This window comes from Peromyscus eremicus, chromosome 6 (genome assembly GCF_949786415.1).
Source record: "Peromyscus eremicus chromosome 6, PerEre_H2_v1, whole genome shotgun sequence".
Lineage (NCBI taxonomy): Eukaryota > Metazoa > Chordata > Mammalia > Rodentia > Cricetidae > Peromyscus > Peromyscus eremicus.
In genome coordinates, this window is record NC_081421.1 from 1,794,773 (window position 1) to 1,822,213 (window position 27,441).

Genomic DNA, 27,441 nt, shown 5'->3' on the forward strand with positions numbered 1-27,441 from the left:
CTACCATCTAGAAAGAACGCAGTATATACTGGTTAAAAGAATGAATGATACTAGGCAATAGGAATAATAACATTCTCACATACCATAAAATGGGAAAATATCTTTGTAGGGGTGTTCAAAATTGAAATATTGTTTGAAAGACAAAGTAAAGGGACTGTAAATGTGTACATGCAGTATATACTTGTGTACATGCATGCACATACCCACAGATGAGGGTGCATAGGTAGGTAAAGTATATACACACTGACCCCTTCCCACTCCCTTAGACTGCACATGTCTGCTGTGAAAGATCTTATGAGGTCTTGAGAATTGTCAGAAGGAAGGAATGATACCATGTTCTTCCAAGGAGAAGCTCTCTGGTGTGTTCCAACAGATTAATGAAGACTCCAGATATCTGTGCTATGCTTTTTGACACCTGGTTCTGTCAGTATATGCAAAATTAAGTCAGCTCTCAGGAACTTTCAGCTAAAGCCTTCAGACAATTTTAAACAACAAAGCATTATCAAATTCAAAAGCGGCTATCTTCCCCCCAAACAACTGGCTTCAGCATCCCCTGGCCTAGACTAAGGCAAGCTCACTAAGGAGGTCACATTGCAAATCAGATTGGTGCTTAATAAGCAAAAGTTTAGGACAAAAGGACAATAGCATAGCCTCATGAATGTCTCTCTGATTAATGAATATTTACAGTGTGGTTCACTGAGTACCTCCCATATGTGAGGGACAATTTGTATCTTAATTATGACAGGACCATTTCCCTTACATCTTAAAGCACTCACATTTTATAAAACTAATGAGGTTCTTACCCTAATTTACAAGTAAGAAAACTTAGAATTAGATAACTTATCATTGCTTCTACTTTCCTAATTCTCATTTTTCATCTTCTATCAAGGTGACTCATGTTGGCCCTATAAAACAGTCTTTTCACACTGGACAAAAAAATTACTGGCAAACACTCACATTTCACATGTGATATTAACTACTGTTCTATGTTTTCTATCCAGACATCAGGATCCAAAGGAAATGCCCTGGCTGTAATTAGTTGATGGTTTTAAGCTATCACTGTTGCTGTGTTACTTGATGCTTTTCATTTCTCACTTTCAACACTAGGTAGTCCTCATTTTCCATATGACTTTGAGGAGCCTAAGGTTTGTTTTGGTGTTTACCAGGCTCAAAACATAAGATCTCAGTGAGGAGTTAGTTTGGGTCCAGAAAAGTGAAGGTCCTAGCTTCAGGTTTGGTTCCAATGCTTGAGAAACTATAAAGTGCTCAGTAGATGCATGCCCTTTCAGAAACTGCAGCTGCTTAGAGAGAACCACACACAGTACCTCCCTGTCTCTTCATCAGGGTTAGACTCCAAGGAGCGACTTGTTTTTAAGATAGTGACTTAGCCACCTTGCCCCAGTACACAGAGTATCTTGTGCTAAGTAATATAGAGAAAGCAGATTTAATTCACAGTTTCAGAGGCTGATCGTACAAGATCCAGACTTATCTACTCAGCCTGTGGTGAGGGTTTCTTGGAGCAAGAAAGGAAAGTGGCCATGTAAGATGGGTCCAAACATGCAGAGCTTCCTTATTATGGCAGCCTATTGTCTTTGAGAATTTACTCACTCCATAAGACCATCATTAATTCCTCCTGAGGACAGTGCCCCTGTGGCCTAGCACCTTTCATAAGGTCCCTCTTCTTGAAGATCCCACCACTTCAACACTACTGTCCTGGATACCAAGCTCCAGCTCATGAACCTTTGGTAGACATGCTCAAACAGTACCAAGACTATAGCAGGCATTGAGTTTTGAGTGAGTATTTCAACTTAACTGCTTAGTGGACAGAACTGCTAGGTGTTTCTCTTGGCCAAGGAGCATTGTGAAAAAAATTACTATAACATTAAGGGTAACATGAATTTTAACGGTTTCAGGACCAAGTAGCTTTATCATGCTTTTATAAATATACTAGGTTTCCCCTTAATTTTCAGGTAAACACTGTGAACCTATAAGTACACAATGATGCTGTTATGTTTATGTCCCTGGGCCTGTGTATGTTTTCAGAGGTCTCATTTTGTTGTTTTGCATTGGTTTTGACATTCGTGGTGGGTATCAATCATATGGGTGGAGACTGCACTTTGTATTTCCTTCGTTCAGTGGCAGGCACCATGCCACTGAGATGAAGGCTGATGCTCGCAGGCAGGCACTTGTGTAACTAGTAGTTTGTTGTCATCCAGTAGGTTTGCTGTGTGGTTTAAAGTCTACCATGATTTATTTTGAGCACAGTTTTATCATTTTTGTTCCAGTGTACTGTAATTAGCCATTTGCAACTGTATTTTCACAGATAGAGCTGCTTCCAGACTTGTCCTTTTCCATAATAGAAGTCTCAAATAGAGCTGGTTTCTACAGATAAATATCTTATAATCCACCCATGAAGGCCAAGCCACAAATTACTGAATGATCTCAAACAGAAAAGTTAGTTGCAAGTGGACTTTTGACAGCTGTGACTCAAAGTGTCTTTCTGGTCTGCTTACTAATAGGAGGATATCACTGGCCACTCCTCGACAGCTTTATAAATCTTCCAACATGACTCAGCGCTGGCAAAGAAGAGAGATCTCCAACTTCGAGTATTTGATGTTTCTCAACACTATAGCAGGTAAGGTGCCTTGCTTTTCAGACCATCAGAGTATTAGGTGGTATAACCTGATAGATGTCTTGTTTTCGTTGGAGCTCAGATGCAGTAGTAGGGTAAACATGGTGCATTTACACTGGAGTCTGTCGGGAGCTGTGCAGCTGATAGCAAGGTTAAGATGCTTGCTTGCTCTCTTTCTGCCTTTTCCTTTGCTGGCAGAATTGTCTGAAAGTTTATTAGAGTCACTAACTATTGCTAGACTATCTAAAAATAATAATGGGAAAATATGGTTTCACTCCTTGGTCATTCTCAGCAGAAACAACCAGACAAGAGAATAAGAGACTCCTGCCTAGCATGGATATTGCCTGGATTAGACCAAGATCTTACAGCATCTTTTTTCTTAAAGTCCTCAAATAAGAATAAAAACCCAGATTATATTTCCTAACTGATGAGCACAGTTACAGTGCTTGTCAATTAAGAGAACACAGTGGCTTGTTTTCTTCCTCCTGATCAGAAGTTTGTGGATGGCTCAGTGGATGTTGGTGAAACCTGGTCCCTCCCTCTTTTTATGTAAGTTGAACTTCAAGAGCCCTGAGTCATTCTGATTTGTAGAGTTTGCTTCTATGAACCAGGCTGTGTGGAGCCGTACATTGGCAGATGGATCTCAGCAGTGGCCTCAATGCCTGTGTCAGACCTGTGTTTACTGTTGGTGTGACTCCTCACAGTAGATGCAGTAGAGCTAGTCCCTGAATCATTGTTTTTAAAGGTGACTGAACTACAGGCACTAGAACATGGTTGGTCAACAAAAAGGAATAAAGTTATTTGAAATATTTTTTATTTTAGTCATAAATACATGTTAATATGTGTATTCATATATAGCAAACTTATATCTTAAAGAAACCTGTTTGCTTCCTAAAAAGTAAATGAACTGTATAATACTATTAAGTTACTGTATCATTTGTACCCACACAAGAAATGAGCATAAATGAATGAAAGGGAAATAACTTAGTTTCCTTGGCAAAAATCCCTCAGCACTATGACTGTTAGTTCCCAGAACCCTACACATAGCAAAACCCGAGGTTGCACAGGTCCCATGAGCCCCTCCCACATCCATGAAACCAACTGCATTAGCTGTAGCTCTCACATGATGTGAGTGCCATGTGAGCCCATGCCAGGCTTATCATTCAGACAAGAACAGGACAAGGGCGGTGTAGGTTCTAGATAAGTACATTTTTTAAAGTGCTTTTTATAAGGGGGTGTTGCAACTCTGGGGGAAAGGTATCCTGAATGCTCAGGGGAGTCAGGCATTACCTTGAGCTAGCTGCTAGGACAGCTCTGGCAGCTGGAGCTACAATGGGACACGTTAGCTCTGGAGGGAAAGGTATCCTGACTGCTCACAGGAGTCAGGTGATACCTAGAGTTGGGGTGCGGTGGGGGATGGTCTCCCCACAGGATATAGCAATCCTGCTCCTCTCCTGGAGAGCCTCTACAACTGAGCTTTGCTCAGTCCCCACTTAAGTGGGCTTTCCAACAGAGCTCTGCTTCTTCTCCAGCCCAAGATGTTGCTTCTTTTTTACTCTGCTAAAGGTGAAACCCCTGCAGAAATGTAGCAGTCTCCTCTGCTCGTTACTTTTTCTGCTCCACCTTGCTCAGTCCCCTAAGGGACGTCTTAGCAAGGTTCTTCTTCTCTGTGCTGATGAATGAAGATCTTCACACCCAAGACTCTTTTAAGAAAGATATTTATTTGGGAAGGAGGAGTCCAGGAGAGTGGCTGCCTCTACCAGGGTGGGAAAGAACAGCCCACAACTGAACAGTCAGGGTGGTTTATATAGGATCTCTTGGGGGCGGAGTTTCTCCAAGGAGAACATTTTCTGTCCAGGGATTGGTTAGTTTTTTTTGTTCAGGGATTGGTTGGTTTCATGGGTTAGGGGCAGAGATGGCCCTGATTTCAGAGTCCAACTGTGTTTCTTTCATTGGCCTTTCTTAGCTTTTTGGCTCAAATTTTAAGGCCAGGGCATATTTCTTTCACTGGCTCTGATTCCAGGGACCAAGTGTGTTTCTTTGGCCCTGCTTTCCGAATCAGGGCATATTTCTTAGGTTCTAGGTTCAGGGATAAAGTGTTTCTTTCACTGGCTTGGGTCCCAGATCTAGGGTGTGTTTCTTTCACTGGTTCTGGGCTCCAGGGTCAGGGTGGGTTTCTTTAGCTAGCCCTTTTTCCTGACACTTTTGGTCCTGTTTGAACTATAGACACCCAATTCACAGTTGCAGAGAGTCAATGCTTCTTAGGTAAGTACATGACTTCACAGCAAAGCATAATCACCCACTAAAGAGAAGAGGGTCAGAACCACAGGCAGGCCACCTGTGTGTCCCACAGAGAAGAGGGTCAGAACCCCAGACAGGCCAACTGTGTGTCCCACAGAGAAGAGGGTCAGAACTCCAGACAGGCCACCTGTGTGTTCCACAGAGAAGAGGGTCAGAACCCCAGACAAGCCACCTGTGTGTCCCACGGAAAAGAGGGTCAGAACCCTGTAGCTATAAGTTTTCCTGTGTCCCGCCCAGTCCTGCAGTTGCTCAAAACCAAGTAAACACACAGAGGCTTATATTAGTTATGAACTAGATGGCCTATAGCTCAAACTTCTTGCTAGCCAGCTCTTGTATCATAAATTAACCCATTTCTATTAATCTGTGTTTTGCCATGTGTTCTGTGGCTTTACCAGTCTGCTGGCATCTTGTTCCTTGGGCAGCAGGCTAGCATCTCTCCAGCTCTGCCTTTCTCCTTCCTCTCTCCCTCGGATTTCCCACCTGCCTCTAAGCTGCCTTGCCATAGGCCAAATCAGCTTATTTATTAACTAATGGGAAAAACATATAGTCACATCATACAGAAAGACATCCCCCAGCATTTCCCCTTTTTTATCTAATCAAAAAGGAAGATTTTTAACTTTAACATAGTAAAATTGGATATAATAGAACAGTTATCAAGCAAGAATTACAGTTATAATATCTAGTCCATTTGTATTTGGCAAAATTAAAGAAAATATTCTATTCTCTAGCCTATATTTGTGAGTCTAAAGTTTCATATCTAATTTATCTTTTATCATAACCAAGGAAAATTATAACTCTCTAGTCTTCAACTACACCAAAGACCCCAGAAGGATATAATATTACCTAAGTAAACAGGAAGTGCATTTTGCAAGCAAATTCCAAAAATCTAGAATGACAGGGACAGCTGGCTACCTGGACAGTTACCCAAAGTTACTCTGTGACATTGGGGCATCCTTCTTTAGCCTATAGGCCTAGAGTCTCTCAGTCGCTTCTCTCTGTGTCCTATAGAATGGCAGTTTCTTCTGTGAAGCAGGAACATGAAGGACCATCTCGCCTTGTAAAGTTCAGTGGTTACCTTCCTATGGGTCCTACATGTCCATTTTATATAACATCCTGTCAAGCAGTCCAGGCAAGAGCAGTTTCTTGCCCAAATGGCTATTTTTGCCAAGAAGAAGATAAACTCCATATAGAGTGTAAATCAGTAAATCAGTGCTGCCAGGAGCAGACATGGCTCACTGTCCAGAAAAGTTCAAGCTTTTAAAACATTTTAAATGCCATATTCTGTAGGTCTTTGAAGTGTTTGAAGATCACCTATCTAATTGAAATATATCTATGTATATCTATAAAACTTAACTAACATAAATATAAACGTGATTATTATAGATGACTAATTATTAATCTGTATTTCTTAATTACATTACAATTTTAAATGAGTTGCTTAAACATAATACATTAAACAAGAATAGAAATATACATACAGTATAACAAAATTAACTTTAAAATTGTAATAAACTAAAATCTATAGCAATGTAAAACATTTAAAACAAGTTGCTCTTTAAAAGCAGATTCAGACAGGTGGTGGTGGCACACATCTTTAATCCCAGCACTCAGGAGGCAGAGCCAGACAGATCTCTGTGAGTTCAAGGCCAGCCTGGGCCAGCCCGGTCTACAGAATGAGATCCAGGACAGGCACTAAAACAACACAGAGAAACCCTGTCTCGAAAAAACAAACAAACAAACAAACAAACGAAAAGTAGATTCAATAATCTACCTTTTCATTCTATCATATCTATATCCTATCCTCCCTTTTTTCTTTTAGAAAGATATTGACTATGACCAATAACAATTTGTAACCAATCTCTAACAAAGACAAATAGCCATAATTCAGTTTTTGGGAATGTGGGTGTAGTTTTCTAGGCTACTTTCTGCTGATGTGGGCACTGGTAGTCTTATAGGGATTTTGAGAAAATTTGAGATAATGTTCACGGCCTAGGAAGACCAGTTATAACCTTTGTTGATAGGTAACATCCATTAAAGTTCAGGAGGTCTGGTTTGATCAAATCTGATCCATCTTAACCTGGAACAAATCCATAGCCTCTTGCTCCCTGTGGAAACAAAAGCAGAGCCTCCTTTCCAAAGCAACTTATCCTTAGATCCAAATTTTAAAGTCAGGATACCTTTAAAATATATATATTGGTTAAATTCAGCAGCCTTTACAATCAAATGTCTTTTTGCAGTTAAAAATCCCAAAGACAATATAATCCAGACTCTGTGTGTGATTTCCATCTTTATGTGGCTTATTTTTTGTATTACTTTTACTGTCTCTTTAAAAGACTTTATTTTTTAAAACTATTTCTTTATATAACTGTCTATCCTCCTTTTCTTCTCTCTTCCAAGCCTACATACATTTTTACACACACTGTAAACCATTTAGAGTTTTATTCCATCTGAATCTGACTTATTGTGAATCTATAATCCTTCTCTGACCAGGAGAGATTTTTAAACTGCTAAACTGTGTGTTTAGGACTGAAGCAGCAGCCTTGGCTGCTGACTCCACCCATTTCAGCTTTTCAAGATGGCGAAGGTAATTCACCTCCAGGTCTGGGAGCCATGCTTTCTGATAACTCTGGGAGGCAGTGGGTCCATGCCTCCATCCAACAGCATGTAGCCCAGAAACTTTTTTTTTTTTTTTTTTTTTTTTTTTTGTCTGTACCGGCCAAAGCTAAATCCACCACAAAGCATACTGTGCAGCTTGGAGACACCTTTGTGTACCATGGTGGGAATCCGCCATGCTGCAGGTCAAGCCCACATGCTGCAAACCCGCCATGCTGTAGCTCAAGTCCTCAGGCTGAGGCTGGCCTGAGAGACACACTAGGAAGCTGTTTTTAGCTCCATTTTAGAATCTTTTTTTAAGTCCTCTCAAGTTTTAGATGGAAAGTCAAGCCAACACGTTGGGCAGCCAAATGTAGTCTTGGTGAGAGACGTTTCACTGATAGAAATATATAAGCTACTACGATGAGCATACAGTATCCCTGTACTGTACAGCAGCTGTAATTGCTCGGGGAAAAAAATTCCAGAACCAGGAAAACCAACTGAGTTATACACAAAGATATTCCAAGGACCACAAGAACCTTTTACTGATTTTTTTTTTTTTTTACAAAGGCTGACCACAGCTATAAAAAAAAAAAAAAAAAACCTGTGTCAGTTAAAGAGTTAAGACAAGTATTATCTGAGTCCTTAGACGACTTCTACTGTCTACGCCATTCTGTAATCATGAGTGTATTTCCTCAATTTATATCTTAATAAATTCTCTTGCTCATTTAGTAGACTCACTGATAGATTCACAACATGCCCCCACAGTTGGGCATGGTTGCGCAAGCCCGGCAGACCTAGACACTTCCGCCTAGCCAGTTCTGGGTCAAAATAGCCATTTCCGGGTCAAAACGTCTCACTTGACCAGAACCCCATGCTTTGCATGGTTGCATAAAGCACGCAACGCAATCATGTGATCTACACGCATGCGTGGAGTAGCCACATGAGCCTGTGTACACATGGGCAACCCAGCCTTTATAAGCTGGCGCCATATTCCCAGCTTCTCTCTTTATGCACATGTCCTTCTAACAGGCCTGAGCACACCTGTCTCTCTCTCTCTTATCTTAATAAAACTGTTAATGGATTTTGTCGTGTTTGTGACATTTCCTCGCAGGGTAAGAGCGCCACCAAAATAACTAACACTCACATGGATTGATCGTAATAGAACACCACACAGGCCACCTGTGTGTCCCACAGAGAAGAGGGTCAGAACCCCAGGCAGGCCACCTGTGTGTCTCAGGACAGACGCTGGACTTCGAGGCTTTCCCTCTATCACAGGTTCTCTCCTTCAGAAGAAATGTGTAACATGATAACATTTTGTGGCAGTTGCCATGTTTGGTTCTATGTCATATTTTTATGCTGCTGCTTTTAGTGTTTGTTGCTTCTACTATTTTATTGTATGTATTTGGCCATAGACATAGTTTCCCAGGTGTTTAGTGATCTAGAATGTAGGTGTCATTTTATTAGTTCTCCTAGAGAATTAGTTAATTTTTTAGCAGCCTCCGAAGCTATATTTCCCTGTCTTATTTTATTTTATGTGTGTATGTGATGTGTGTGCAGGCATGTGCACAAGGTGTCCAGCTGTATCACTATCTACCTTACTAATTTGAGAAAGGCTCTCTTGCTTAAACTGAAACTAGGCTGGCAGCCAGGAAATTCCTCCTTCATCCCCTACAGGCTTATGTGCCCACCCCAGCTTTCTCATGTGGATTCTGGGGACTTGAGCTCAGGTCCTCATACTTGAGCAACAGGAGCTCTTACCCACTAAACCGTCTCCCCAGCACTGTTTCCCTTACTTTTAAACTCAAAAATGAATCAATTTTAATCACTCTTATACAATATAAAAGTGTTTACTCAGTTTTACATTCATTCTTTATTTTTGTAAATATAATTTACCATCTATTTTCAGATTATTAACTCTTTACTTTTGAAATTCATGTCTTTCTATATATTAAGAAGTACTTCAAATTATTAAAAATTTTTGTTTAAATAGTATATGATTTTCAGGTACATAATTATTTGTCTGATATTTGGAAGATAATATTGTTTTTTATGTTTGTCTGCAATATTTTTTCTATATTCTGTGTTAAGATTTTCTTCTTTATTGAGGTATATATTAAGCAAGGGCAGTGTCTGCTGCAGAAGTAACTAGGTCCAACACATACAGGACCTGAAAAGCAATTGCCCTTGGAGCAGGGGGCAAAAATAACAGATTCATTTTCTCGCATTAGATGAGCTTGGGTTTTTCCTTGACTGGGCTAGCTCTTTGGAGCTGTTAGATAAGACAACTGAAGAGCAGGGTGAGGTGCCTCACCTGTAGTTGAGTTTCTAGAATAGCAGGTATTTTTTTTGTTTTTGTTTTTTGTTTTTTCGAGACAGGGTTTCCCTGTGTAGCTTTGCACCTTTCCTGGAACTTGCTTGGTAGACCAGGCTGGCCTCGAACTCACAGAGATCCTCCTGGCTCTGCCTCCTGAGTGCTGGGATTAAAGGCGTGTGCCACCACCGCCCGGCAATAGCAGGTATTCTAATGGTGATACTCCTCCTGTTCTAAGTTGGAATGTGCTACACCCTGTGCATAGAACAGTCTCTGATTTACTGTTTTCCAGAGCTAGTTGCTGTCCTTGCTGATGCCCTTAGTGAGTGAGTGTCAGTAAATTTCAAAGCTGTGGTATGGTGCCCCCTGTAACCACATCATGCCTGTTTCTCTCTGAGAGTCACTTTGTTTGACTAGGTCAGGATGCTTCTTCCAAATCTGGGTAAGAGATAACTTTGCAGTCCCTTCTAAAAGTTACACTTGAAGCCAAGGGTGGCACATGCCTGTAATTTTAGTGTATGGGTGGCTGAGGCAGGAGGATGGTCAGTTTGAGTCCAGCCTGAATTACAAAGCAAATCCAAGGCCAGTGTGGGATATATAGTGAGATTCTATTTCAGAAGGCTGTGAGCAGAGTAGAAATGTGAGTGAATGTGATGAGCTACGTACAAACAGCATAGAAACCAGCATGCCTGCTTTTGTTTCACTTCTTAGAAACCTGGGGTTTCTAAGCCAGAGTTTGCGGACAGAAAATGTAGGATGGGATGGAATTGGGATATGAACAATAGCAGGAGGGTGGTGAATAGAGAGGAAAGTAAGAGACTGAGTGTGTGTTGTGGGGAAAAAGCCATCCTAGCTTCCTGCACTCACTCTTCTCAGAGTGAGGCTGCAGCCAGCAGCACCTGCACCACCTGGGGTGACAGATGTAGATGCTCCTGTTCTTCTGCAGCCCTACAGTGTTAAAAATGGCACTGGACACAGTAGTCTGCCTTTCAGAGCCTCAAAGTGGGCCTCATGCTGCAGGTTTGAGCACCATTGCTCTAGCCGTCTGAAAACCGGTTGCCATAATAAGCTTTGCATACAAAGACATTTGGAATATCAGGCATAGATGTGTACATCTGTCTGCATGTGCACATGCACACGTGCAAGTATGTGTGTGTGTGTTCATGTGAAGAGTGTATGCATGTGGAGGCTAGAGGTCCACTTTGGCTGTCATTCTTGGCCAGGGAGCTCCAGGAATCTGCCCTTCTCCACCTCCCTAGCAATGTGATTACAATTGCACAGCCTACATCCAGGTTTTTCTTACAAATGGGTGCTGGGGTAGAGCTGAGGATGCCATGCTGAAGTAATGAGTGCCTTACCAAATGAGGTATCTTTCAACCCTGGAAGCATTTGGGATGCTGAGGCAAGAAGATTTAAAATTCTAGGCCAGCCTGGGCTGCAGAGCAAAACTCACCTTTTTTTAAAAAAAGGGATAGAGCTCACACAAAGAAGCAAGCCATTTACTGCTGTTGATTGTAGTGAAAGATTATGTGGAGATACAGACTACTCAAGGAAGGTTTAAATGAACTCTTCAAGGATTTGGACAGATGTCTGTGATGATCCAGGCAAAATGAATGCTTAGAAGTAGAATGGCAGTGGGGGAGGTTTGTGAATGTCCCAGACGCTCTCCTGGGTTTTCTCAACGACTCTTCTGCCATCAACCATGAAGTTCTAAGTGAGTCCCAGTTTGTATTGAGCGCCAGCACTGGCACTCTGGGCAGTGGCATTAAATAGACTTGTTCATTATGTTGGTGAATCTTGGTATGTGTGATCCACTGTATGAATTCACTGGGATTGTGGGCATGGGGTTCTTACAACCAAAACTAAGTCAAAGAGCAGAATCAGAGTCTAATATGGAATGATCTTTTCAAGTTTGATACTTTTGATAAAAGCAGGTCAGTGTGACTTCATAAATTTCATATTTTTTCAACATTTTAGTTGAATTCTTACACACTTGAGTTTATTGTCTGTGCTAAAATAGCTTCCCTGAATCCTACAATCCATCGCATGGCCCATTCTGTGGTGACACTTCTTAATGTCTGTTAGACTTGGCTGGTTTTCCATTCTCATCTCTAGATGCTTGAAACAATGAGACTAGAAACGTGTGGCAGCAGCTGCTTTATAGAGCATGGCATACGGACAGTGGACTTTTCAAGCCTCATGTGATAAACATCCTACATGCTCACACAGACACAAACAGTTGCATATATATTAGAGAGGTTGCCAAATACTCGGAAAACATGGTTTTTCAAAGAAATTTCCTAAAGCCCAATAATGTGTTCAGTCTTTGTCCTATTTATAAATTTAACAAATATTCACTAAGAATATGGAAGTGTTAATTAAGACTTAAGTAGCACCTAAGCCTAGCTGTGTCAGAGTTGACATCTTGGTGATTTTGTCTGCCCTCATCCCTAGTGCTATGTCCCTGGGAACCTGCAGCACACATGGGTTCTGGCAGTACCTTCTCTGCTCCCTAGGTATTGTCAGGACAGTGTCTCTGTGTATCCTAGGCTGGCCTGACCCTCCTGCCACATCCTCCAAGTGCCAAGATTTCAAACATGTATCTCCACACCCAACTTTATTTAATTAAATATACCTTGAAGGTTTAGCTTTTAAAATGAATGAGAGTCCAGGTTAGAACTATGGTATTTAATTCTTTTTTAAATACTTGAGATAGCTTTCAAAAAAACATTAAATTATAGTAGATTATGTGAAATAATTTTAATGATGCTTAGAATTCAACTAGAAATACAGTTTTGGTCTCTGGCTCCCAGAGTTGACCTGATTGCTGCTCATTGTATTCTGACAGATACAGCCTAAGCCTCACTTTATACATTCTGAGGTAACACTAGGAAAAAGACAGTAAGAGCTGGCATTCTTGCATTAAAACAAACAAACAAAAAAACAAAACCAGACTGATCGCTAACATAGCTTTGTGTAAATGATCCCGTTAGACTTGAGAGGCTTTTTTTTTTTCCCTTTAAGGCTTTTGAGTTGTTTTTCATATGATCAGCTAATGAATTCAGCACAACTTTCCAACCCCAGCCCTGTTCTCCTGGTTAGCACTTTCCAGGTTCTTACTCCGTGATGAACAAGCTCTCCCTGGTTAATTATGTATATATTTAGCTACTGCATGTGTTGGGCTTATTATTGTCATCTAATTAGATGTAAGTTGAACTGCTTGCTTCTAGAAAAATCATTAAAAATTCTTTCCTAATGACCTAGAGATGACAAAATGTCTGTAAAGTGTGAAGACGCCAACGACACAGGAACAGCATTCTTACAGCGTGCTAATCCAGGTGCCGCCGCCGCCATCTCATTAAACGATACTTTGCTGTCATTAACATTTTCACCAAGGAATTGCAGTTATAATTTCCTTGTCAGCTGTCTCTAGATCACTTTACCTTCAAAACTACAGTGCCATATAAAAACATTAAATTGGATGGTTTAATTAAAAAGTTTTTTTTTTTTTAATGAAGAAACATATCCAGTGTTTCTGAGATCTCATTTACTGTGCTTCACTTTTATTGTTTGAGTAGATTAGTGTCGTGGGCTTCCAATATTAATATGCATCTTCTGAGATACATCCTCAGAAGCATAGTTAGCAGAATGTGTAACGTAGTAAGCTCTTACCACCAGCAGAGAAGGCAAGAGCCTACCAGGATAGCACAGGTGTATTTGTTACATGTGATATGTGTGGGCTATGCTCAAGAGAAAAGCAAAAACAGACAACAAGTGAACGCTAGGTGACCAGAGATGAGCAGATATTACTTTGGAAATATTTCCCTTTGGGAGATTTAATGCACTTATTTTTTTCTCATGTCATGAAGATGTTCCATAAAATAAAGAATGCTAATTCATTGAAACTTAGGGATACAAACTTCTAAAGTACCACTTCATCATTCTTACTCTTCTTTGTGAGCTTTGGCAGATTGTAAATTTTTAATTCAAGTAAAAAAATATATACTGACTGTCGGTGTGGCAAGAGGAAGTAGAAAATTGTACCAAAAATGGATTAATGCCATTACATTTTTAAAAAAAGTTTATTGTATTTGTTCAATTGAAATGATATTGTGAAGCTATAGTAATGTAAAAATTACTAGAGTTTTCTTATCATTTATTTTTATAGAACTTTGTAGGAATTATTAAAAATGGCTTACAAAAATTCAGAGTTAGAGAAATTGTTCTGAGCTGTGACTTTAACATCATAACATGGTGTGTGTGTATGTGTGTGTGTGTTTTCAAAATGAGGATTTCTTTACTTTAGAATGTTTCTGACAGTAGCATAATATCATCTCCTTTATTATAAACACATTTATATTAAAATGATAATTTTCTCAATATGTGCCCTTTTTCTTATACCATCTTCATGTACAGGAGCATTTAAATTTTCCAAGAGCACTTACTAGCCAGAGAGTATCTGCCAAGACACAAAGGTTTTTAAAAAAACAAAACAACCAAGGAGGGGCCTCTGTCTCCCTGCCTAACCTGAAGCAGTTAGCCATGGTTTGTCTTGCTTGCTCAGTTCCCAACCCATCTCAGTTTGGGGCAGGATCTCGCTGTGTGGCTCTGGCTTGCCTGTGAGTCAAGATCCTTCTACCTAGGCTCTTAGATGACTGGAATTACAAGCCTGTATCACCACACTAGTCTGGACACTGTTACTTAAATATGGTAGCATCTTTTGCCTAGCTAATTGGGGGAGTCAGTATGCTCCCATTAAGCGTCCACATTCCCAACATGCTTTGGATCCTACTGAAGATATTGAACCACTCTTTTAAAAGCAAGCAGACAAGCCCAACGGTTCCACAGTTCTCCACCCACGGGCAATAATATACCCGGGAAAGAAAACCAATGTACAGGGAAAGGAGTGTGTTTGGCACCTGTCTCCTTACTTCCTCCTGCCATCACAGCACTTCCCTGCGTGTGCAGATTCTTGCCGTGGATTTTCAGTGCCTCCAGAGAACCTAGGCCTTACTCATCCTGGCAGGCACTGCACCACTGAGCTTCATTCCCAGCCTCTCCACTGAGTCTTGATGCATGCTAAACATAGCATGTTTACTGACAGTGCAGTTTTTGCATGTATCTTCCGTACAACAGATTATCATCTGATAATAAGCTCCAAACATGCAGTTCAGCAGCCTGGCACCCTCCATGACCCTTTCAAGGTCCTTGGCTGACAGGGTTCTGCTTCTAAGGTTGAATGTTGTCTGTGTCAAGATCAACAGAAGTAATATCGATGCACACGTGGGAAGTCTCAGTGGACCAGGTTTCACAGTGACACAAATCACCTCTGTTCACATGCTGCAGATAGAACTAAGTCCCATTACCACAACTACTTATAAGGGAGGCTAATCCCAAGGAAGGGGATCGTGTGTGATGACCAGCCAGTTGTCACCAGTGTGAAGGTCTTACTGAAATTGTTGAAGGAAGACACTTTGGACATGGGGTTATCAGAGCACTTCTGATTAAACAGAGACTTAGTCCAATAGGAGAGGTCTTTTCTCCTGAAATACAGTGGTTGCCTTACTTATGATAAGCACAGAAACTGCTTTTTAAGAAGTCAGGGCATACACATTCACTTGTTTTCTTTTCTCTACTAGGACGGACATATAATGATCTGAACCAATATCCCGTGTTTCCATGGGTATTAACAAACTATGAATCAGAGGAATTGGACCTGACTCTTCCAGGAAACTTCAGGGATCTGTCAAAGGTAAAGTAAAATGCACAGAAATCTCTACTCTACAGGAGCTTCAGCAGAAAGGGTTTCTGCCAGAGTGTACATACTCAGTGAGTCTGTGAAAAAGTTATTCCTTCTTCTGTAGATCAGTCTCCAATTCTTATCAACTCAAGCCACAGGAATTATGCAACTATTAGTGACATTATCAGCACCATCATAGGAACAATGAGTGTCTGGGAAAGCAGGGTCAGGAAGAAGTTGCTTAGGGTTAGTCCTGGGGAGAAATCTAAAGTTAGTGCAAAGTCTAACGGCCAGTCACTCGTGTGCTGTATTCCTGAGGTGAAGAGAAATACTGTCTTGACCACAGTAGCAGGTGTCCTCTGGGAAGGGCTTAGCATTAAGGAGGAAGGAAGGTAAACCAGCAAGGATCTGTTTAGATGGAGAAGGTGGGACCCTCCAAAGGACTCAGGATGAGGATAAGGCCTACAAAGCAGATTTGGGGTAAGTTAACCTAATTTTTAAGTGAAACGTTAAATGAGATGCCAAGCTGAAGTGCACTAAGAATTAGAAATGCCCAAAGCAGCGCTGCGGCCTGAGCTCCCATTGAACACTGAGTCATGCCCCCATGAATCAGTTTTCAAACTGCGCATGCTTGATGGTGCTTAGCATGTCACTCAAATCGCAGGTCCACATCTACAGTGCAGGGCATCAGGCAAAGTTACTCACTCTCTCTTTGCTTCAGTTTCTTCATCTGAGTACTAGAACAGTGATAAGCAGGTCATAGTGATGAGCTCTGGTGAGGTGCTATGTATGTGTGGCCTAAAACAATTAATCAATGCTGTGTATGTTGGTTAGAATTCTCAGGCATTCCCATAAGCCACATGCTCTACGATCTGAAATATCTTTCAGGTAGTGATGATGCCAACAGCATATGCCTGTTGTATACTGTTGTAGAGGGTATGCTGTACAGACAGACACTGTACACGTTTGCCAGGATAGAGGACTACTCGTTGGTCATTAACGCAAAACCTATTCAGTGCAAAGGTAACAGTTAAAGTTGCTCTCTAAAGTCTTGTCTGTGTGGGCCAGAGACGTGGCTCACCTCCGATGGTAAAGGTGCTTGCCATCAAGCTGACCTGTCCTCATTCCCCAGGAGAGAACAGACTCTGGCTCCACATGGGCCTACACACATACACATACACACACACATATACACACAACACACATATACAAGTAAGTAACTGTGATTTTTAAAATGATGTAAATCATTTCTTTTTAACATTGATAGATACAATTTATTAGATACTACATGTGCATGTGTGTGTATGAAAATGAAGTTTTATAGTGTAGATTTTCAACGACCGTGCACATTGTATGCTCACCTCATATCCTGGTTAGTTTTTGTCAACTTGATACAAACTAGAGTCTCCTGGGAAGAGAGAACCTCAACTGAGGAATTAACTCCATCGGATTGGTCTGTGGGCGTGTCTGTGGGGCATTTTCTTAATTGCTAATTGATGTAGGAGGGCCCAGCCCACTGTGTGTGCTGCCACCCCTGGGCAGACAGGCCTGTCTGGGCTACATAAGAAAGTAGGCTGAGCAAGCCAGTAAGCAGCATTCCTCCATGGCCTCTGCTTCAGTTCCTGCTTCCTGGCCCTGGTGTCCCTTGGTGATGGATTATGACCTATGATCTAGAATAAAACCTCTCCGAGTTATTTTTTATCATAATGTTCTGTCACAGCAACAAAAAGCAAATTAGGACCCCTCACATGCTGTGTATTACTATAGCTATTTAAGATTCTTTTTTTTATATAAAGGAGGAATGGTCCTTTTGATCTGAAATTCAGCTATAATGTCATAGTCAAAGGAAACTCACACACCAAGACTTCTTCCTTTCCTCCAGTGATTCTGTCAACAAATACTTAACGTGTGCTCATTGTGTGTGCAGAAAACAGGCCTCTGCACCGGACAGATAGGTGAGCCCGATGAGAACGAGTCAGATCAGCCTCGTGGGGAGAGATGAGTCCTGAACAAAGAAGAGAACTTAGGTCCTAAGAGAGGAAACTGGCCGTGGTGAGGGTGAAGGAGAGTGGGACCTACTGGGGCGTGTGCTCAGATACCCCACGGCAGTTGGCCTCACACCTTCCTGAAATACTAACACAGCAAAGAAAGTACAGTGTTCGTTCTGTGGACTGTAGGAGTCAGGTGCTGGAGTGTTTGCTAGTGGTAACAGAATTTCATTTCCCCGTGTAAAATGGTGAGATCACTGGTTTTGGGGTGGTGGCGCTGATTCCTGGACTGGAGACCTTGTGTCTGCTAGGCAATGTTTTACACGAAGACACATCCTAAGCCCTCCTTTTCTATTTTATTTTAACACAGGGTTTCACTAAGTTACCCATCCCACCTTGCACTCACTCTGCCTCCAGATAGGACTTAAACTTGAGGTCCTTCTGCCTCAGCCTCCTGACTAGCTGGGGTGACAGCCTGTGCTTCTGAAGTAACTGGAAAAGCTGCCTTCATTCAGAGTGCTCAGTGTGTGCCTCCTTTGACAGTGCTTTGCCTTTTGTGACTCACATATACTTCCCCAATTTTATGAAGTGAGAAATAAATAGCAGAGGCAAACAGGCGGAGCCCGAGTTAATCGGGCCGTGCACATGAACTGTCTCCTTTTGCAAGCATAGAATCGGCCCTTAGTACTGGATGGTTGAAGGCATGAGTGGGAAAAGAGAGTTAGCTTTTGCTTGCAGTTCTCCCACCGTCCTGACCCGTGCCTTAGCAGTCTGTTATTTACACTCTGTCACACTGACAGGATGGGAAAATGTTAGCAAATTAAAGCCTCTTGATATGTTAATAAATTACCCTCGCATTGTTCCCATGGTTCACTGGATTTCTTAATAGGAACTTCCATACAGATGGCCTAGGAACCCAGGACTACCCTTTATAAAGCCCACTACTACACAAGGTTTTAATGGATGAAAATGTCTCTTCCTGTGCACCAATAGGAAAGTGACATTAGATGTGTACCATCGGTGGGAGGGAGGGAGGGAGGCTGCAGTGGGTACGGCACTACTGCATTAGGAGGAACCATCCAGAAGCACAGGGATGTCTCACAGTTCTAACAGATACAGAAAAAGAAGGCTTCGGTGGGAAATTGTTTCCCAACAGCTCGAGGCAGAATTGAGATTATTAAATGTTATTAACTGGGATTAATAAGAAAAGTAGTTATTTTAAAAACAAAGATTAGGAGTCTTGATCTAACTAACAATTCTAGAATTAGCAGTCAATAATTCTAGAGTTTGTTTTTGCTAACATTTGAGGTCCCAAATAATATCATAGTCCTTACTGCTTATAATATTAGAGAAACTATTAAATACACAAACATGAAAAATTAAGTATTTCTTTATACCACCAACTTACACTGTCTCTGTGGCTTCTAATTATGCAGAAGCCTTTTGAGTTAAAGGTTCAGAAAACTCAGCTCAAATAGCTCAAACATCAAATCAGCACCATTGGTTCTTATAACTGAAAGATTCAGAGAAGGGTTTGGCGTTTTAGGAAGATTTGCTCAGTAACTCAGATAATGCCAACATGTGTCTCTTGCCACTGTAGACTTCAGACTTACTTCTGCTCCACAGCCTGTGGTAGTTCAGACGTTCTCTCTCCTCTCTGTAGTAGTAGAATGGCTGCAGTAGCTCCTAACTCATACTTTGACTCAAAAGAATCCCAGTAGCCCCAGTGTAAGAAAAGGAAACTTCTTTCTCAGCAGATGTCACTGATGCTACTTGAGAGGGACGGGACAGCCACTTGCACATGGAGCTGGAGGTCAGGTCAGGGACCCTGGCCTGCCCTAGGTAATGAGCAGGGCCTTTGGATTCTTGTTCCTGAAGGAAAGGAAGTCACTTTCTGTTACCACGTGTGAACTGAAATACACCTGAGACTTTGCTCTTTATGATTAAATGAAGGGAAGACCAATTGAACTTGTACACACCTCCAGATGTCAGAAAGATCGTAAGGTATAACCTTGACCCTCACAACAGAGCCATTGTTTAGGCAGCCACACTCTTTACACAGATCCGTAGAAGATGCAGTGCTCAGTGGAGTCATAACTGAGTTTACCAGGAAACAAATGAAGCTTAAGCTTCAAGACACCTCAGTTTTCAGGGGCTTCTTCCTGTACTTTGCCCTAATTTTAGGAATATAGTGTTAAGTTCAATTTCCATAAGAACCTGTGTTAGTCACTTTTCTGTCACTGTGATAAAATCCCTAGAAAGGTAAATTTAATAAAAGGATGGGCTTATTTTTGCCTACACCAATGTAGATAGGGCCTTTGTGCTGGTTAGGTTTTTAGTTTTGTTGCTATTTTGTTTGTCAACTTGACACAACCTGGTCATTTGGCAAGAGGGAACTCAGTTGAGAAAATGCCTCCATCAGATTGGCCTATAGGCAAGTTTGTGGGGAATTTTCCTGATTAATGATAGATGTAGAAGGACCCAATTCATTGTGAGTCCTAGAAAGTATAAGAAAGCTGACTATGAGCCTGGAGAGCAGTTCTGTATCACTCCCGCATGGCCTCTACTTCAGTTCCTGCCTCCAGCTTCCTTCCTTAAGTTCCTGCCCTGGCTTCCCTCTGTGATAGATTAAAAGCTGTAAGATGAACTAAACCCTTTCCTCCTCAAGTTGCTTTTGGTCATGGTGTTTATCACAGCAATAGAAACCCTAACTAAGACAGCCTTTAGTGTCACACCTTGTGCACAAGGGGCATTCAAGGAGTGATGGATACAGAGCAAATTTCCAGTCACTCTGAATTTCTCTATCTTAGTCATGATTGACTAAAAAGTCTAGTGAAAGAGTGTTTGATTCAACTAAATCATTTTTAATTCAAGTAAGGTAAAAAAAAGAATAGTGTTCAATAATACATTTCTCATGCCACTATTGTTTTATTACCTCCTTAAATGCCAAAACACTGACCCTAAGTTTTTATTAAAACGTGAGTTGCACATTTATCTAGAATGAATTTTTTTCATTTATGATCTTATTCTTTTCCTGGCCACCTTTATTAAACCAATGACGAGCATGGGAAAGGGTTTTATTTAGACTTTTTTTTTTATTAGACTGCACAGGCTCAAGTATCACTCATTATAAATTGTATTTATTGTTTGACAAATAAAATGGTCTGTCATTGACCAATCTTTTCAGTACCAGCCACCAGTAAGTATGTGGAGAGATTTTTTTCCTTCCATTTATATAGATATTCCCTATGGAAATATGAGCTTGTTATGAAATTTGTCTTAAAACAGGATACATGTTAGTGCCTCAGTTATTTATATCTACTCACATGAGTTTGACTCCCAGGTTCTGGGGTCACATGATTTTGACATGAATCATAGTCTCTGCTCGTTAAAGTACAAGTGGGATTTTCCATTGCCCAGCCATGTCTTCTGATAAATGAAATCATTTCATCACAAAACCAAATCCTGGTAATAGTGACATAAACATAAGACATCACACATGTATACACACAGGTTCGAGTACACACACATATGCACAAACACACTCATTTACAAAGTGGAAAGATCTATTTTGTTAACACAGAAGTTGTTTGACTGGCAGGTGAGGATGAACTTAACGTTTCCCACATTATTATGCCATTTAAAAGAGGAATGATAATGCCTGGGGCTTTGAAATGTGGCAGTGCAAATGCGTGTGCTGAGGTGCGAGTGTTGGTGAGCGCCTGTGCACATGGAGTGGAGTTGATTAAGCTAGAGAATGAGCAAACCAGAAACCCATAGCATCTTCCTACTTATTCTTATCTTTCTTTTCCACCATAAATACAAGTAACCAAAATGAAAGTTTTATTAGGTTAGTATATAACCTGCCTGATGATGAAGTTTCAATAACTAAATAAATACAGACTATTGGAAAAGTATTAAATGTACCAAACTTTTTAAATGAAAGTCATGGAACTTGATAATTTTTGACAGTCTAGTAAATAAAAATAATTTAACTCTATTAACATTATAGTAATGACTTTGGCTTCGTGTAGTACAAGGTCAAGTTAAACTGGCTTCAGTTGAAAAGATAAAAGTTTTTTTTTTCTTTTTTTCTTTGGTTTTTCGAGACAGGGTTTCTCTGTGTAGCTTTGGCACCTTTCCTGGAACTCACTCTGTAGCCCAGGCTGACCTCGAACTCACAGAGATCCGCCTGCCTCTTGCCTCTGAGTGCTGGAATTAAAGGTGTGCACCACCACTGCCCGACGAAAAGATTAAGTTTTTCAAACCTAGTGTTTCTAAGGAATCCAGAGTAGGTCAGTGTTGGGAAGACCTGCTCTGAGAACATCTCTGCTGCACCTTGCTCTGGTGTTGAGCTGACCAGCTCTCAGCAGTATAGCAAGGAGGCTTTTGTAGCCCCACCAGAGATGGCTTTTTTCCCCATATACTGGCAGTTAAGTTTCTTTGGATCCACTCTGATCATGGGTTGTTTTATTTTTTGCCCCAAAGTGGCCACATAGGATTTTGAGAAACTTGATGACAGTTTGGGGTTGTCAGGGGTCAGCCCACCTGCATCTGGCTTGCCATGTATGAAGAAGGACTAGTTCATAAAGGAAGGAATGGACAGAGGAACTGTTGCTCTCGCTCATTTGCAGAAGCTGGTCATAGGTGTATCTACGAGCGTTGGAATTAGTGCCCTTTCCCCAGAGTGCACTTTTTTGCAGATGCTTAGTCCTTGCACTGGCCTGTGCATCCCTTTCTCACTGATTCCTCAGGTCTCTTAGTTATAGGAGCCTGCCCTTGATATGTCTTCCAAATGTTTCCACTTTGTTTTTTGTTTTGTTTTGTTTTGTTTTTTGGTTTTTCGAGACAGGGTTTCTCTGTGTAGCTTTGCGCCTTTCCTGGAACTCACTTGGTAGCCCAGGCTGGCCTCGAACTCACAGAGATCCGCCTGGCTCTGCCTCCCGAGTGCTGGGATTAAAGGCATGCGCCACCACCGCCCGGCTGTTTCCACTTTGTTGTTTGCCTTGTTTTATGGCTAAACATTTTGTTTAAAATCCCCACATGGAAGTTTTACATGATATTCTATAGTCATTCTAGTTGGTCTTTATTCATTCAGTGTTTGTTACTCAGCTAAAAAATAAATAAAAAATAAAAATAAAAAATAAAAAACAGCTAAAAAAAAGAAAAAGCCAGGTGCTGTACTGGGTGCTGAGAATTCAGACGTGGATAGTTTAGATGTTTCATTTAAGGTCCAGTCTAATGGGCAAAATGAGTTACAAACTTACTTCACTATTCCTAGGCACTGTCTGTGAAGCTTCCAGAATGAAATCTGAACCCCTTCCAAAAACATGAGTCAGATAAGAGAGATGCAAAGGGCAGAGGGGTCTGTAGGAGTGAGTCCTGCCTTGTCATGAAGATGTTTTTCGGGATGATGTCATGTAGTTCATGATTGAAGAAGTGGAAAAGATAAGAGTTTGAGAGGCCTGTGTTAGAGATTTTTGAGCCCTTGATTATTACAATGAAAGATAACTTAGGTCTATCAGAAATCCTGATATGATAAGGATGTTGAAACACCCAAAAGCTCTCCTTAGAAACCGAACACATTGACTCAGCTTCAGGCTGTTTCTAGCACAGCACAGCACAGCACAGCGATCATAAACTGCTGTAAATCTGTAAGCTGCAGAGCTGTCACTAAGTCTGAGATCTCAGTTTCCTCATCCGTAAGTAACACAAGGGCATAGGACTGGGCTAAGACTCTGACCCTCCCTCCCTTTCCCGCCCTCCTTCCCTCCTTTCACCTTCTCTCCCTCCCTCCTCCCTCCCTTCTCCCTCCCTTCTTCCCTCCCTCCCTCCCTTCCTTCTTTGGATCTGACCTCCAGCCTCTACCTCCCCCGTGCTAGGATTATTGGTGCGTACCACCATGGCTAGCTGGTTCCATCTGTTTCTGAGATTCTTTGGTAGATAAGGAAGCAAACGGGCAGAAAAAAGGCACACAGAGATTCTAATTTTAGAGTCAGCATGAAAGTGCAACACAGTGGTGTGGACAGAGGGGTCGGCAGGTCTCTCTTTCCTTCTTGTGAAGTTAGATAAAGGGATGCCTTGCAGACCCCAGACATTTGTGTAAATCACTCCAGAAACTGGACGAGTAAACAGTATCTTATACAAATATACAGTGTCCTTAACAATCATAGTGGCAGGTAGTAGCCACAGAAACATTTTATTTTATTATTTATTTATTTATTTATTTATTTTGGTTTTTCGAGACAGGGTTTCTCTGTGTAGCTTTGGAGTCTGTCCTGGAACTCACTCTGTAGCCAGGCTGGCCTTGAACTCACAGAGATCCGCCTGTCTCTGCCTCCCGAGTACTGGGATTAAAGGCATGCGCCACTACCGCCCGGCTCACAGAAACATTTTAAGTGATACAGATAGAACCTCAGTACTGTGAGCATTGACATGCATATTTCCAGGTTTTAGTGATGTACAGTGCTGAGGTTATTGTAATGAACATCATGTTTCTCTTTGAAAGCCCTTTTAATTCTTAAAAATCATAATCTACTTGGATGAAACTGACCATTTATTGAGTTGACATTTATTATTTATTCAAGTCAGTTCAGCTTTGTATCACGAGTTTTCTTGCAATGCTCTAGTTTTTCATTCAATATTTACCCAGTAGTCTTTTTTTTTTTTTTTTCCCCCCCGAGACAGGGTTTCTCTGTGTAGCTTTGCACCTTTTCCTGGAACTCACTTGGTAGCCCAGGCTGGCCTCGAACTCACAGAGATCCACCTGGCTCTGCCTCCCGAGTGCTGGGATTAAAGGCGTGCGCCACCACCACCTGGCAGGGGAGACACCATGATGAACCAGTAGTCTTTTTAACTTACATTTTTTAGTCATTTTTCCTTACCTGATATAGATGCTTATTCTGAAATAACATTCTGAAATAACTGATATAACATAGGTTTTAACGTAGAAAATATTGATGGATCAAGGCTAAAGGAACAGAAAGAGAAAATAGAAAAACAAATAAAATGGAAAAAGCACTCACTTATATATCAAAAGAATTCTCACCCAAATGTATCAAAGTGCAGTCTAAGTAGAGCTTGTTCTGTTGTGTGTTTGCAGCAGTTATATATTTAGATAGATAGATAGATAGATAGATAGATAGATAGATAGATAGATAGATAGATGTGTGTGTTTGCAGCAGTTATATATTTAGATAGATAGATAGACAGACAGACAGACAGACAGACAGACAAATGATAAGTAGATAGATGAAAGATGGATAGATACAATGTCCTGAATATTGTAAATTTATGCTGGCATCTCTCAGGATATTTTTTTCTCCATTGAGTAAAATCACAAACTTGTTCAAGAAAACAAAAGCTTTTTGTGGCACTCTCCTCTGAGACAGATTTCTCTGCTGCATCTTTGAGGAGTGGATGATAAGGGATACAAGTGGGGGACCAAACATTTGTTCAGTAGATACAGCAGTGTTTTGCTGCTACATAAACAATTCCTCCCCAATTTTACCAGGCATATGACTGTCTGGACACATGTCAGTTCATCTCTTGAGATATCAATAGCATTTAGCAAGTTATATAAGCTTACTCGCCCTTCTAAAAACAACAGGGTTTTATAGGTCTAGAAATCATATTTTTAGTCTCTGCCTGCCCCTTGTGCCTGATTTTATGTCATGTGTCACTGTTCATTTGCAGCATAAAACAGCAGTAGATCTAAAACCCGTTTTAAACTCTTTAAGTGGAAACCACAACAATGGCTGTATCTAAATGCTGATGGAAAAGGAGACTAGCTCCTATTGCCAACCAAATGTGTCAATCTCAGTAAACCGTGTGTTTTCACCAGAATTTCAACTATAGTCATCTGCAAGATTGATATGGGATTTGCATTGCAATACTCACCTAAGTTTTAAAAAGATGCCAGACTTACAACCTTATCAATAGAGACGTAGACCGATGTTGACGTGAGTATGAGAGATTCTGATGTCCTTTGGATGGAGTAAGAAGGAGGCCATCTATTAACAGAATTTGAATCTCCTCCTAAACAACTGGAAGCTTTTTTTCCTTTAAAAAGTTTGTTTCTTGACTACTAGAAACAAAATGATTTTAAAGTGGTAACAATAAGTGAAACTGTTTACATTTCAGAAAATTTATTCATAGGTTCATTAGACAAAAATTCCAAATGAGAAATGTATTTGAAGTAGTAAAAAGGAGAAGTTTGCAGGCTTTGACACAGTGCAGCTTTTCATACAGAGCTCACGTGCTTCTGCAAACACTCCAGTAGAGAGACTTCAGTGAAACTTGAGCAAATAAAAAATGTAAATATATGTTTCCTCCTTTTTGGGTAGTTGAGGAAAAGGACTGGCTTCTTTTTCCTTCTTCCTTGATGTTTTGTGAGCAAACATTATCAGTATAAGGTTGACCCTCCCTATGGGCAGCTGTCCTTCAACTGAAAGATCCACCAGCGCATTCAAGACAGAAAGCACCACACACTTCTCAGATGGCTCACTGAGTTAGAAGTTCGTTATGTGGACATCTAGAAGAGTCCCGATCTGGTTCACTATGTAACTTTCATTTTTCTACTTGGTAGCTCTTGTCCTTTCACCAACCATAAAAGTTACATTTGTTTTAAATATCAAGAGTTTTACATAATGTTTGAAGAAATGCCTTCTTTTTTTACATCTGTGTAAAAAGATTTAGCACAGAATGGGGTTTAAGCCTTGAAGTATATAAGTGGAAGGTTTATGCTTTCATCCCAGGAGTCACAAAAAAAGGCCAATGGTTTTGAAACTTTAAAATATTAATACTCTTGTACCCAAGAAAAACAACTTTTAAAAAATAAATAAGTTGTTTAATATTGGTTAAGTCATAATAAAGGCTAACATAAAAGGAACATACTTTACAAATAACTTCAATATTCAGGCTAAGCACCCTTACAAATAAGAGCTTATTATGAAAATTCTAGCAGCCTTAACTGCTGGCATCATTGTGTTGTTTAAATTAGTCTTCTGGGACCAAAAGAAAAGGTTCACAGCAATTTATAAATGAATTTTTCTCTCTTGTGTAACATTATATGTCCCATTGAGACACTAATTTTCTATGACTTCTCCTGTTCAGATTAAGCTTTTGGAGAACTTCATGCTTAAGTAGTAATATTAAATTTGTAGGTAAAGACTGATATACTTAATACTTTCATTTTCTGTGTAAACACTTATTTGTACAATATGCCGCTAAAAACAGTAACTTATACCTAGCTGATAAGTGTGGACTCCATATATGAGGAAACAAAGACCAGACAGAAAATTGAACTAAGGCAGTTGCTATTTGCACTCATGAGTGTCCTGTCCTATTAGCACAGGAAAGCTCAGGCTGGCTTCTAGGCTCACTCAATGCCTGTGGCTCTCCTCAGCTCTTCTCACCCTGTTCTCTACCCTAAACTTCTTTCTTTACCCTAGCATCTCGTTTCTATATAGCCCTGCCATTTCAGCCAGGCACTCTTGGCTCGCTCTCTCTCTCTCTCTCTCTCTCCCCCTCCCTCCCTCCCTCCCTCCCTCCCTCCCTCCCCCCCCCCCTCTCTCTCTCTCTCTCTCTCTCTCTCTTCCCTACCCCCACTCCTCCTGACCCCTCTCCTTTCAGGGCATGGTCCATTCTGCTGACCATGTTTAGTCTACTACTTTCTCTCCCTACTAAGGACTCTTCCAGACACCTCTGGCTGTTCTCTCCCTCATATCTACAATAAAAACCTTCCCCTCAACCATTACTTGGAGCAGTCGTGTCCTCACTTTATATAGTGAGAATGTGTTAGGAATCATTAAAGACTGGGTGTGCTAAGAAGTTTGGAGCCATGGTCTAATAGTTAACATGAGCCTTTGGAGGG

The 27,441-nt window shown here is 40.8% G+C and overlaps 1 protein-coding gene across 3 annotated transcripts in view; it reads left to right on the forward strand.

Moving 5' to 3' along the window:
- Positions 1-27,441, forward strand: part of Nbea (neurobeachin) — a 547,801-nt gene that overhangs the window by 455,717 nt on the left and 64,643 nt on the right. For all 3 annotated transcript variants that reach the window (XM_059265100.1, XM_059265102.1, XM_059265101.1), the window contains exons 43-44: positions 2,520-2,635; positions 15,479-15,591. In XM_059265100.1, the coding sequence (XP_059121083.1) occupies positions 2,520-2,635; positions 15,479-15,591 (229 nt within the window). The remainder of the gene's footprint in view (positions 1-2,519; positions 2,636-15,478; positions 15,592-27,441) is intronic.